The following is a 13,592-nucleotide window of genomic DNA, read 5'->3' as shown; positions in this document are numbered from 1 at the left end:
CATGCAGGCATCAGAATGGCTTGGACATTAAAATAATAAAACACAACACAAAAAAACTAAAATAATTTTGAAAAAATTTGCACATTGTTTTTTATCTCTTTGTCAATAAACCTTTCACTCAAACACTTCAATATATTATTCAGTAAAAATGATAGAAGTCATGAGCAGTAGGTCTGTTTTGTCATCTGTTTTGTTTTAGTTTACCATTCACCACCAAAAGGATGAAAGGTGGGTCATAATGTTTATGTCTGTGTGTAAAGTAGTAGTAGCTGAGTCATTTTGAACACACTCTGAATGTGACATCTTGTGATATTGCATGAGATTAACTTTTTTATATTTGGTTACAACTCTGTCCTTTTAACAACAAAATATTATCTTAGTCTAAAACCTCTGAGAGCTAACTGCTTTCCAACAGCTTCCTAATAAAACAAGGCTGAGACAGATCTTCCCATCTAACTATTAGTAAAAAAATATATATATATATTTCTTCTGTTCTGTCACTAATATGCTACTTTACTACAGCAGCTGCTGTGAAACAGCACCAGTAATCCAAACAGTGTGGCTTCTACAGAGAGACATCTGCCTGTGTTTGATACTTTCTGATGCAGACAGTCCAAGAACAACATTATCACTGGAATAGGTTTTTGCTGATGAGCAACACACAATTCATTAAGGCACAGACAGTGAATTCCTCCAGGAGTTAAAATGATGTAGAAAGCAAAATCAGAAACAACTAATCAAACGTAAAGTTCAGATGTCTAAGATACTTCAAAGGAAGAATGACGTTTGGCTGAAAATAAAAAGGAACCAGGCCTCAGCTTTGTAGGCATCCCTCCACTTGCTTTGCAGCTGCCTTTGACAAAACCCTCTTGATAAATGAAAACAACAGCTGATAAAATCCAACAAATGCCCTCTCAGAGTCTGTAAAACAAACTGAATTGTTTTTTATTCCCCTCGTCTCCAACTCCTTACTAACCTGACTTTTGCTGTCGTCTGCACAGTCGGTAGCTGCACAGTCACCATGCCGTCTGCGATGGTCTTCCCCACAACAACGGGTTTGGTTTTCAGGATGTCCGGGGCCGTCACGGCAGTGACGCGGTGCTGCAGGCCGCCGGCGCTGTTGGCCCGGTTAGTGAGCAGGAAAGAGTACTGGGTGTCCGGATCCAAGCCAGTTATGAGCTTCTGAGTCTGTTTGCCATCTACCTCCACAGACTGGCCCTTCCCATACAGGATCTGTGAAAATAAAACACAAGGATTTGGGGTTTCAATAGGTAGCCATCTAGGGTCGGACTAATTTTTATAAGTAATAAACACAATACATTTCAGATATATAGGTAAAATTTCTTTCAGGTTTTTTGCATTAAAATGACTCACAGTGAATGGCTGGGATGGGTTCTTGTCTCGAATCTCCCAAGAAAGCAGAACTGAGTTCTTCATGGCTGCTTTTACTCTGAAGTTGGTGGCAAAAACTGCAGCACAGAAAAAATAAAAACAGAAAAAAAGATAATTTCTTTTATTATTTCCAGAGGCTCAGTTGTTTTCTGCAGAATAAAACAGAATAGTCTTACCTGTGTTTCATTCTCTAGAACCAGACTCAACTTAGCTTTTGATCTGATTAGCAGACAGTTTGAACTGACAGGGATACTTGCCCAGACCCATGACTCTTACCTTGCTTTTTAGAATAGACTGGGTCTGAGGCTACAGTGACAAGACAATGGAAAAGGACACTTAGGATGCAGTTACTAGATGTTGTGCGTCTGTGGCCACTTGTACAATACATGATCAAATGTTTCTGTAAGAAAGAAGGCCTAGCATCCAGAGTAATGATGATGGGTTGTTAAAAATGTGAGAGTGATCCTACCTTGGTCTAGCCGCTGCGTCCTAAACTGGACAGCGGGGCTGTACGGCCCAGGACCAACAGCTGTGAACGCACACACCCTGACATCATACACAGTATCGGCACTCAGACCCTCCAGCAAAACACTGGACCCTGGCGTGGGCACCACAACCTCTGAGGCATTTCCTCGACTGTTTACATCCTTATACAGCACAGAGTACTTTGCAATTTTCCCATTCTGCTCAATCAGTGGGACAGATTTCCATGCCAGTTGAAGAGAAGTGTCAGTCGCCTCTTCTAAGATAATATTTTCCGGGTATCCGTTCGGGGCATCTTCTGGAGTGGTCACCTCCTTTACAGACTCTTCTCCGTAGCCCATTTTGTTACGAGCAGACAGCCTGAACACATAGTTAGCTCCCTTATGGATGTCCTGGGCAGTGTAGCGAGTCTCTTTGGTGGGGAACTCGATGACAGTAAAGGGGAGAACGTCAACACGGCCGAAGGTGAGGCGGTACCCCAGGAGAGGGGTGGGCGGGTCGGGAGCGGGGTACCACTGTAGTAGAGCGGTACCCGAATCAGTGTCACTGACCAACAGTTTTGGTTTCTCAGGCACTGTTAGGAGGGAAACGGTGAGAGAAGGAATAAGAGAAGGGTGAAAAGAAAATTAGAAGGTTTGTACTTACAAATGACAACAATCATAATCTCAAATGAATATATTAACGTGGCGCTAAATGACTGGCCTCTCGCTGGCACTGCAAGGTGTGACAGAGCAACATTGACTTATTCAGTCATTTAATGTACTCTAATTATTATTAATGCTTTATGTCATTACTGATAGTTGCATTTCAGTTGTTTGTGCTTTTTTTCTTTCAGTTTGAGTGGACACACTTACGAGGCAGGGCGGTGCACACAGTAACAGCCTTGCTGCGAGCACCATCACCCTTGGCAGTGTAAGCGCCCACTGTCACAGAGTAGGCAGTGTCTGCCGTCAGGTCTCCAAGCACAGCCTCCTACAGAAAAACAAAAGAAAAAAATCTATCAGCCATCTTTGTGTATTCATAGAAAAGATATATGTATAATATGTATTCCTTTAAGGAATACATATTGCCCTCTACCTTGTATATCAAAATAAAACTCTGGCATATTCTGTTAGCACTTTGAGTATGTGTTGAGGATGACTCTAAGCTACAACCACTCCAAGTGAAAGCTCAGTATCTGTAAAACTGACTGCCTTATAGCATTGTTACATTTGTTAAGGTGGCAGTCATCTTGAACTGGATTGACTTCAAAAGTAATCAGCTATGACATTTCTGTCCAGTGGTTCATGAGATATTTTGCTAACACAGGCAAACAGATGCAGACACATAAATGAGTTAAGTTTTACAAATTGAATATGCTTTAAAGTAAACAAATACTATTTTTTTTTACAGTTTCACTAGTCCATCTTTGACAGATGTGGGACTATACTCCAATTGTATCAAAGCAATCTACAGCTAAAAAAAAAATAAAAAATGGCTTTCAGTGTTTTCAATGTTTTTTAACCTCCCTACGCACCTAAAACTCACAAAGACTTGTCTCCATCCAAATAATAAACCACTGTTTTGATAAAGTCTCAAAATGAGCCTGATAAATTGTGTTACTCGTCCAGTTTATGTCTTACAGTTTTTTTCCAAGATTAAGAACATAAAATACAAAATTAGAAAACTATGAAAAGATTGTGCTCTGGCTGAGATTTTGAAGCTACCATCTCATATGAGTCATTCTATTTTTCTTATTGAGTAATAAAATTGGCAAAAGATTTACTCACATATTCAGCTGAGTCACCGTATTCCCACTGGACAACGAAGCCGTACAGAAATGAAAAAAAAAAAAAAAAGACAAACACTAATTAGAAAAGTATATTTTGTATGCTATCAATAACATTCACTACTGGCCTGGAAATATTAGCTGAATATATCAACAATATAGGATATATGTGAGTATTTAAGCATGGTAGTGCATTTATGAACTAGTATTATTAATGATTATAGCGTGTGTTAAACTATTAGTCAGTCTTACCTGAGAGTCATCAATGAGGATGTCTTTGATGAGGGGTTGACCCTGAGGGTCGCCGTAGTTCATCCTCACATAATGGATTTGATAGCCTCGGACCTGACCGTGCTGCAGCTCGGGTGCCGGTGCTCGCCATTTCACCCTAACAGCCGAGGCATTCACTGTCTCTGCTTCAACCGATCGCGGAGGACCACTTGGAACTAAAAACGCATTTTGGATAAGAGGTCAGGAGTCACAGATGACGGGCATTCAAGCTCTCAAGTAAAAGCTTTTTCCTATAGTGAAATTATGTCCCATCAAAAATAGGTTATAAAAATACCCAGAAGCTGAAAAAGAGAAACGTACAGCCTCCAAAAAAGCCTTAAACTGTTCTGATGTCTGGGCAAAAGTCAAAACAGTTAAAAAAGTGAGTGCTTGAAGTAAAAAAAAACATGAAGGGGAAAAAAGCTGTGAAGTACAGGAGGCAAAGAGGTAATAATGGAAGACAGCAAAGGATTTCTTGCCAAAGGCAGATAAAAAGTGGCACTCAAAGAAAAAAATACTGTCATCAAGAAAGACATCAGCTGAAAACTTCACTTTACCTATAAAAAAACAAAAACAAAACTCAAGCCATCTTCTGCTTTCTGACTGACTCTTTCACAAGCCGTTGGAAGAAAGAAAGATTTAGAAAAAAATATCTTTATAAGGATACAAGCAAAAAAGAGCACTGGATAATTGGTTATTAATCAAAACAACATAAAAATACATGGACTGAAATGAAAAACAGTTTTTAAAATATATATAAAGGATTTGGAAGGGTTTGTAAAAAGTGGTCATATAGAAAAACACAGGTGAGGAAAAATATAGGTTGTCGTGCTGTTAGTAAGGATTGCTGTTATCTCTAAACTGGAAAATTTAAAGAATTTCTTGTCCAAAAAAATGGAGAAACAGGGAAAAAAAGTGCTAGTAAAATAGGAGGAAAACAGCTGCTGGAGAATAAAAGGGTTGTTGTCAACAGAAGACAGTGGTGAGGGAATACCACGAGAAGATTACACGTTTTTGGAGGGTTGTAGTGGTTTGGAAGGGAAAGAGGATTGGGTTTCAAAACCGGGAGATGCAAAAGTGATTCTCCAATGCATCATTTGTTTTATAATGTAGCTCGAGGGAAGAAAAGATGCCTTTAAAGGCCAGTGGAACAAGCTGGCTGTTAGTTTAGGATATTTTGAGCTCATTAATTCTGTTAGTGAGTTACAGGTTGCCATTGTTAGTTGAGTAGACCATTTTAAGAGAGACATAGCATCATTTTTGCAACGTACCATCTTCCTCGGTGCGGATAAGCAGTTGTAAACTTTCCGGTCCATCCCCAGCCTCTGTGCGTGCCCGAACTGTTATGCCATACTCAGTCCATTTTTCAAGGTTTGCCAGGAGATACGAAGAACTTCCCGGAGGAATTTCATCAATTCTTTTAGACGTTTTGTTGCCCTCCATGGTGGAGTACTGAATGGAGTATCCTGATATGACGCCGTTCTGAAACTCCAGGGGTGGTGGAGCCCAACTTACCAAGAGGCTGGTAGAACTGGGACTGGTGCATGTGATGTCCTGGGGAGGTGCTGAAGGAACTGATCGGCCAGTTTTGAGGAGGCACAGCAGGGTTTGGGTAAATGTTATTAGGTTGTGTGTGTTTGTGGTTTATTTGGATTCATGAAGGGGGTCAGGAAATCAGGTGTGCCAAGAAAGAATGGGGGGTGAAATGGAGCAGATGAGAAACAAGAGAACAAAAGACAAAGAAACATAAAATGAAAACAAAACACTGGAGAACAGAAACTCTTATGTGTGAAAAATGATCCTGTGACTGGAAACCAAGATTGTTGAACAAAGATACTGAATGATGGGTGTCACATCTGTTTGATATAAATGTTCTGAATAATGAAAACACGTGAATGACTTTAAAGAAACGCAACACAAAAACACTGAATAGTTTTGTACACAAAATTAACTTACTTGTCCTTACAGGCTACTGAAGCCTCTGTAATCCACGATGAACGTATTTTCCATCAAATGTCTGGGATCTTACCTTGGTTTGACTGAATCTCTGGCAGACCTCAAATTGGTCATCAACAAATAAGTTTCACTCTCTCTCGCTCTCTTAAAGGAGCCACACCACTATTTTTTGCTATTGCATTTTAGTGCAATGCAGCATATATAACATGCGAGCTGAGTCCTGATTGATTTATCATTCTTTTCAGATCAGGACCAGAGTCTGGACTTCATGAACTGCCCTGGAAACAAAGGGATTTTCAGGGGCACACCTCTAACAAAGGGGTGATTTTCCTTGTGATTATCCTTTACATTTACAGGAAAAGCCAAGATAGCATCACAGTATTCTGTTCCCATCACATCTTCCCACAAAACCCTTATAGTGTTTCATTTAGTTCCAAACTTTTACGTTATACCTGAATATATTATTTGTTGAAACATCAGTCTTGAGGTCTGCTAGGGTCTGTTATGCTGATGGTTCTTTTTTGACAATGCATAAGAAGCAGAATGAAACATTTATTTAATAAAGTTTGATCAATATGGGGTTTTAAAGTATAGTACCTGTTTGGTTTTTTGATCCTTGCATTGTCAAAACTGAAACCTTCCTTTTTCTCAAATCTCCACACACACACATGCTACTGCATACACACATTCACAGCCATCAGTGTGCCCGGGTACACCTACGTGTCTGTGGAGTGTCAATGGACACTTCATTGGTGTACGCCCCAATTCCATTTTTGCTCTTGGCAGCCAGTTGGAAAGTGTAAGTGGAGAAGGGCTTCAGGTTCTTCAGCAGGTAGGAGGTGGTCGGGTCAAAGTTCACTTTTCTCTGAACAGACACAAAGTCAGGAGGGATATCAGGATCATTTTAGCTTCTCTCTGCCCTCTCTTTGTTCCAGTGACACATCCACATTTTCATATATACAGTATCGTCATCCATCCAACCACTCATTAAGTATTGGTAAAATAAACGGTCTATTCTGCATGAAATCCCTCAGTTCCTTAATCCTTACCTCCTCTGTGTCGTCGACCTTTCGATAAACCAGCTCGTAGCCTGTGATCTGACTGTCTGGGCCTCCCTGGGTTGACGGGGCCACCCAGGACAACAGGATACTTGTCTCAGATTTTGCTTCACCCTTAAAGTCTAAGGGCTGGGAAGGAACTACAGAACAAAAAGGTCATCATCATTTAAAAACCAAACACTTTTTCAGAGATTGATAGATGGGCATAATTTCAGGAATAAATTTCTGTCTGATCCTTTCCTTGTTTTTGTATTTTACCTCCAGTCTTGGCTATAATCTGCAGATCCTGGGACAGGGGTCCATCTCCGACAGAGGTGAAGGCCAGCACACGGATGTAATAAGTCTTGTTAGGAGTTAGATCCTGGATGGTGATGAAGTTGGCACTACGGACCATCTGCTTCTCCCACTGAACAACACAGAACCATACATCAGTGCAAGTGGACTCATGTGTTTTGAACATAAATAGTAGTTATTAAATAAAAATAAAGGAAGTCATGCAGACAGAAACACACCTGGTTGACAGGCATGGTATTGTCAGAGGTGTAGTACACTCTGTACCCAACCACCTGACCGTTAGGCTCCTCTGGCTCATCCCAGTGTATCATAGCTGTTGTGGCACTCAACATCCGACCAATGACCTAAAGGATAAAACAAAAATGTCAAACCTCAACACAATAATTTGAGAACTAATAGACAACATTGTGCTCTGGTAAAGATAAAACCTGATCACCAGTTTTAGAACCAAATCCATTTCACTGGTTAAACATTGGCTTACAATCGGTTCGATTTAAGTATCACCCTGACCTGTCGAGGAGGTGAGGATGGGGCCTGCTCAGCTGTGCGAGCCTCCACCGCCTCGCTGGAGGGACCCTGGCCGATGGTGTTTACAGCTGCCACCCGAAAGTCATAGTGGGAGTACGGGCTGAGGCCGCCCACACTGTAGCGCGTCGTGGCAATGCCATCAATCTCTTTGTAAGAGTCCTCTGAGCCTTTGGGACGATGCTGAGGAAGGAAAAACACAAAGGAAAAGGTGAGGAGGTGCAAGAGTGAACCCAGAACACAATGCTTTTATTTGTTTTTTAGACCTAAAGGTATGTTGCTGCTATTTGTGCTAGCAAATAAGAAACTTTATAATAAATATAGTAACATTCACATAACAACTATGAATATTTTGAGTCTGGAAGTGTTTTAAGACAACAGTAACCCAGTTTGGACTGGGCCCACTCAGACTAGTCATTAGCTCTTCATTCGGGTCAGAACTAAATTCTATTTCAAACTCAAGTCACTCTAATAGCTATCTACAAAATATTAACCCATTCCACATAACCATACATCAACATATCTATCCATTTAAGCCAAAATAAGTGCCATGTTTTGCAACCATGTACATTTTAGTCGTGTCTTAGAATGTGGCTGCACAGTTAGTGAAAAATTGCTTCAGTGAAGGCTGCACACCTGTATGACATAATAAGAAACTGGTTCAGGGTTTCCAGAATCCCAAGTCAGTGTGATGCTTGTTGCAGTTCTCTCAGTCACCACAGGGATGCCAGGAGCCTTCGGCAAAGCTGAAGGGAAGAAAACTAAAATGAAATCTCCTCCATGGTCAACTTTTAAATTGAGGACTAAAGAAGCACATTTCAGAACTCGTCCTGATGTAAAAAAATTCCTTACAAAACTTGATTGTTTCCAGCAAAAACTGAAAACAAATAAAACTGTGATCGCTCAGAGTCATAGTGATAAAGCCATAATATCTCTACAATAATTAAACGTACTGCAAAATAATTATGGACAAAATTAGTCTGACCACAGGATTAAACTAACACAGCCAGTTTAGAAACTTATCTCTTGTCTCACTGACCATTTTGACCTTTTCCACAATTTGAACATCAATTAAATCCAAATTAAAATACCAACCAAAGCGATTTAGCGAGTTTAAATAGCAGTTGGAACAAAAATATATTAGGTCTTCTGTGTCACTCAAAATTATCAAGACAGCAGGCGATTTCCTAATGAAAGGATTATTCTTTCTATCTTTACTGCCTGCTGCTGAAAGGCGAAAACTGTTTGTTTGCTTGTATGTTAGCAAGATATCTCATGCACCACAGCATGAATTTTATTAAAACTTTCAGAAAGTAATTCATGGATGTACATCTACAACTGATTAACCACTGGAGTTAACCCATTTCAAAATGGCTGCTAAAGCTAATTGACCAACACAAAACAGCTAAAACTCAGTCAACTTTACAAATACAGTATTGTAGTTAAATTTGGCATTGTACTGAGCAATATGCATTTCTTTAAGGAATGCTTGACCTTTTATTTAAGTTAATAAAGCACATAACTTTTTCCCCCTACTTTTGAGTATTCATCACAGTATTGTGTTATTTCTAGTGCTCCACAAATCCGCTGTACATTTACAGAGAAACTATATGATTGTTCTGTGCTTTCAAAGACACAAAGCTTTCCTTAACAGTACTCAGTTTAAAAGTCATCAATAGTTCAGAGTCTATATATGGAACCCACCTTTCACTGAAATCTGCGCCACCGCCTCGATCACTCCAAGCGTCGACATGGCCACGCAGGTGTAATTGTTGGACTGGCGGACATCGGTCAGTTCCAGAACGTTGCGGCCGATGGGCATGTCGTCCTCGGGCGTCAGGTCTTCGGCTCCCAGCATCCACTTCACGTACGGCATGGGCGAGCCCACCGCCACACAGGTGATGTTGACATTACCCCCTGGCATGATTTCGCTGTCGGCTGGGGGGATGGAGAAGCGAGGGGGGACACGGCGCACTGGAACGGATCGCGGCGTGGGCGAGAGGAGAGACGTGATTAGAATTTTCGAACAATGTGCAGGAAGGTGGAGGACAAAGCAGTGAAATGATGTTTTACAGATTTCAATTATGACTGCAAAGTATATAAACTGCACACGATTGCTTGGGTGCATGAAACATCAAAATGATTTTTTAATGCCATTTTAAAGTATGCACCAGTAAATAGTTTATGAACAAACATACATAAAATAAGATAAGAAAAACACATGCACACAAAGGAAAGATGGGTATATTTTATACATACTAACTAAAAACAACACAAGTATTAAACTATAGAGGCAGGCTTAAAACTTCAGCACTTCATGTACTGTAAAACAAACATGACACAGAAATGCAAATGGATGCTTAAAAACGTTGGGGGAGACTCAAATAAAAGCCACACATTTCTTGCTGTACCAACCTTCTCGCAGTTCTGCAGTGGGAGGCAGGACAAAGCACAGCAGGGGGGGCAGAAATAGACGGAAAACAGGAAATATCAAAAAGACAGGGAGAGAAAACAAGTTAGACAAAAGGAGGCAAAAGACAGAGCGGGAGCCAGAGAAGTACAGCGAAGACAGAGAAAGAAAGCAATGAGGAGAGAAAGGCGAGAACATAAACACAGGCCATAGTTGATATTGGTAAAAATCCTTCTAGTTTAAGGCAGCTTCCATTCCCAGCTGTCTCCACAGACCGCCTGTCAAATACTCACTGAGCAGCACAGCAAGATTTTACCGGCCTTGCAAGCACTGTTAGACACACATGACTGAAGCTGTGTTGTTGGGTTTGTCAGTTTTTTTTTTGTTTTATACATCCAAAGTGTTTGACAACGCTGCATGTGTGCACCCAGTTGTGTTTGTGCTGTTTTTGTATGCCCAAGAGAAATGTTAGAGTTGGAAAAGCACGCTGGACTGTTTAATCCCCCCACCTCCCTTTTTTCAAGGCAGGGCTGGGAGGTAGACAAAAGAGCAAAAAGCCAGAGGAATAAAATGTCTTCGAGATTCAACCATTTGGTGGGTATGAGCGTGTCGAAGGAGCAAGCAGGGAGACAGAGCCTGGAGAAGTGAGATGGCTGTCAGATTTTGGAAGAAACACAAGTTGTAACTGGACAATGATTTGAATTTTCTTTGAGATCTAAAGGCCAAAAAGGTGGGCAGGGAGATCAATGGCTGTAGAGAAATGTGAACCAAAGAAAAAACTAAATACTTACAGTCATTTGAGCATTTGAATACTGTTTTACAATGGCCATTTTAATACATGGCTACAATAACCTGAACAATAACAAATTATTACTATTTTTAATCAAGCATTTTTTTTGTTAAACAGAGGAAAATATCTTTTAAGTGTGTGTATGAGGAGGAGTATTATGTATTTTCCAGGCACATAGTTAAAGTGCCACAGTCAGGTAACTATGTTACCTTCAATTGTTATGAAAATGCTGTAAATATGAAAAATAAATTTTACTTTGCAAACGTCTTGAAATTGGCCTCTGTCTCTTTAAGAAATTCCTACCATTTCTGACTCTCCCACTTCAGAACATTTTGAAACAATGCATCGAGGGAGGAGTGCTCTGTGGGACTGGAGCTCAGATTCAGACTGAGCTCCAGGGAGGAGCTTCGTACAAATAGGTGGTGCTTTGTACCAGCAAGCATTTAGGTAGCTCCACGTGGCTACCACAGAAGATTTAAGGATTTCTCAGACATATACGAATGAGTCAAAGCAACACCCTGGCTATGTTTTTGATGAGGGAATGACATTTTAACACAATAAAAGTTGATTTTGCATAATTCCTCCTTTTTAAAAAAGTCTTTGTGTTTGCCTGTCTTTCTATATTCGTTGTCTCTGTCTTACCTCTGACATACAGGTTAGCTGGGGTGGAATATCGTGTCCCATCACTGTTGGTGGCAACACACTCATACTTCCCCTGGTCCGACTCCTCACTCATCTCTATCTGGAGAGCACCTGGATGGTCGGAGCGATGGAGAGAAGAAATGGAGGACAGAAGGGCAAGGAAGAGTCACAGATGGAGCGGGGAGAAGCAGCATATACACAGAAGTGAAAAACAGCAAATAACATGTGTATAATAATGAACAAATGCAAATACATCAACGTATAAATGACATAAATTTAAAAAAAAAATCAAATGACACTCATAGAGACTCAAGTAAAAGCAAAAGGGTAACATTTGTACATGGCTACAAAGGGAGCCAAATTCAACAGGTTTCTACCACTGCCATCAAGAATCTGCCCCAAACAAGGGCCACCTTCATGATTTAGAAATAAAAAGATAACAAAATACAAAAAATATAAAGTCCACAAAAACAGAAAATTTTGTCTTCATGCAAGACAGAAACACAGACAACAAAGTAGTCAAAATATATATATAAAAAAATCCAGTCACTAGTACAGCATTTAAAAAAAAGTCTTTGCTGAAAATTGAGATGTAGTTATATAAGAGCAAGTCCGTTTTCAGAGATATTGCCATGGCAAGAAGATATCAACAATTCTTGCGGATCCACCAGAGGGATCAGGAGTGTGAGGTCAGTTTTAAAACACACCCATTCGTGAGGTAAGGACATTAATCGAGATCCGTCAAGGCCAACAGATTTTTAAAAAAAAGGACGACATACGCAAAGCCTTGGGAAGGGACTGATGCTTTCTCGCTCCCTGAAAATAGAAAAACTGTCAAAAAAGTCAACCAGAGGTTCTTTAAAGATGGCGTGGTAAGGCAAAAAAAGCGCCCAGAAAAAACTTTATCAAAAAAGTGGTTGCTTGGGGCTTTTTGTTGATAATGAAGGAGAATAGTAAAAAAGAAAAAAAAAAGAAAGTGATGATAAAAAGCCATGACGAAATATGTGTGTTTGCGAGCTGTTTTGTGAGAGTATGAGCACACTAATGTTGTGTGTCTTGGCCATCTGGACTATTCAGGTTGAGTGAGTAACAGCTGGGAGGGGAAAACAAAACTGGGACATTTGATTGGGCAAATACAGACAAGACAGACGAAGAGGTCGGGTCAGGGTTAGGTCAGGACCCGTAGAAAAAATAAAAAATTAAAAAAGCAAGAGAAAATGGAGGGAAAATTGGGTCACAAAACAAAACGATTGAACAAATTGAAATAAATGTAAAGATGTTTTACCTCAATTTAAAGCAACAGAAATAAAACCAAGTTTTAAACACAATATGCTTCAAATTGGAAACAAACTGGATGCAAAGGTTTTAATGGTTTTATCCCCTTCCCATTCTGGGAATATTCACCCATAGCCTACACTATTCTGAATATTTTTCTCAATTTGATAAACGTCTTTATACATATATCAAGTAAATATTATCTAGAAATGCCAAAATACCCATGCCACAATGATAGAGGGCAATAAAAATTACATACAAAGTAAAAGCATTAAGATGGCTTCTTCTCAGGTAGTAACTTTTCTGGAGCATGACTGAAGTTTATTGGTTACAAGATCTTAATATAAAGTCAGACAAATATAGAAAAACTGCAAAAATGGCTCCATTGTTGTTTTGTATTGTAGTGCAGAAAATTATAGCGACTATGCATGGAAATGGCTACTAATCATCGATTTTCAACAGCTCCAATTGTCAAAACAACTTTGAAATGCTAAAGACTAAGTTTTTAAAAATAATCTCCACTTTGGAAACTGTTTTTTAAAATGTGCTATTTTCTGTCAAAAGCACCATTTGCATGAGGATAAAGGGTGCAGATGCAGCACAAAATGTCCGTTTAAAAGCTGTATACACTGAGTACATGGAAAAGGCTGTGTCCAAAACGACAGGCCGGGTCCTCCGGAGGACCCAGACTCCCTGGTCTCGGAGGGCCGGGTCCTTGGTAGACCGGGA

General features: G+C 40.0%; 1 protein-coding gene across 17 annotated transcripts in view; it reads right to left on the bottom strand.

Annotated features, from left to right (window-relative positions):
- LOC106532527 (receptor-type tyrosine-protein phosphatase delta) overlaps window positions 1-13,592 on the bottom strand; it is an 80,618-nt gene that overhangs the window by 28,515 nt on the left and 38,511 nt on the right. For 4 of the 17 annotated variants that reach the window (XM_014028604.1, XM_014028609.1, XM_014028605.1 and 1 more), the window contains 11 exons: window positions 11,589-11,699; window positions 10,162-10,173; window positions 9,451-9,720; window positions 8,383-8,492; window positions 7,732-7,929; window positions 7,440-7,565; window positions 7,186-7,333; window positions 6,919-7,067; window positions 6,590-6,734; window positions 1,375-1,469; window positions 977-1,233 (listed from right to left, as the gene is read on the bottom strand). In XM_014028604.1, coding sequence (XP_013884058.1) covers window positions 977-1,233; window positions 1,375-1,469; window positions 6,590-6,734; window positions 6,919-7,067; window positions 7,186-7,333; window positions 7,440-7,565; window positions 7,732-7,929; window positions 8,383-8,492; window positions 9,451-9,720; window positions 10,162-10,173; window positions 11,589-11,699 — 1,621 coding nt within the window. Of the gene's footprint in view, window positions 1-976; window positions 1,234-1,374; window positions 1,470-1,861; window positions 2,450-2,729; window positions 2,848-3,644; window positions 3,672-3,895; window positions 4,090-5,184; window positions 5,488-6,589; window positions 6,735-6,918; window positions 7,068-7,185; window positions 7,334-7,439; window positions 7,566-7,731; window positions 7,930-8,382; window positions 8,493-9,450; window positions 9,721-10,161; window positions 10,174-11,588; window positions 11,700-13,592 lie in introns of all 17 variants that reach the window. The other 13 variants (XM_014028607.1, XM_014028613.1, XM_014028608.1 and 10 more) reach the window with 5 other exon arrangements.

This window comes from Austrofundulus limnaeus, unplaced genomic scaffold (genome assembly GCF_001266775.1).
Source record: "Austrofundulus limnaeus strain Quisiro unplaced genomic scaffold, Austrofundulus_limnaeus-1.0 Scaffold787, whole genome shotgun sequence".
In the NCBI taxonomy this organism is placed as follows: Eukaryota; Metazoa; Chordata; class Actinopteri; order Cyprinodontiformes; family Rivulidae; genus Austrofundulus; species Austrofundulus limnaeus.
This window is presented reverse-complemented; position numbering and strand designations above follow the sequence as displayed.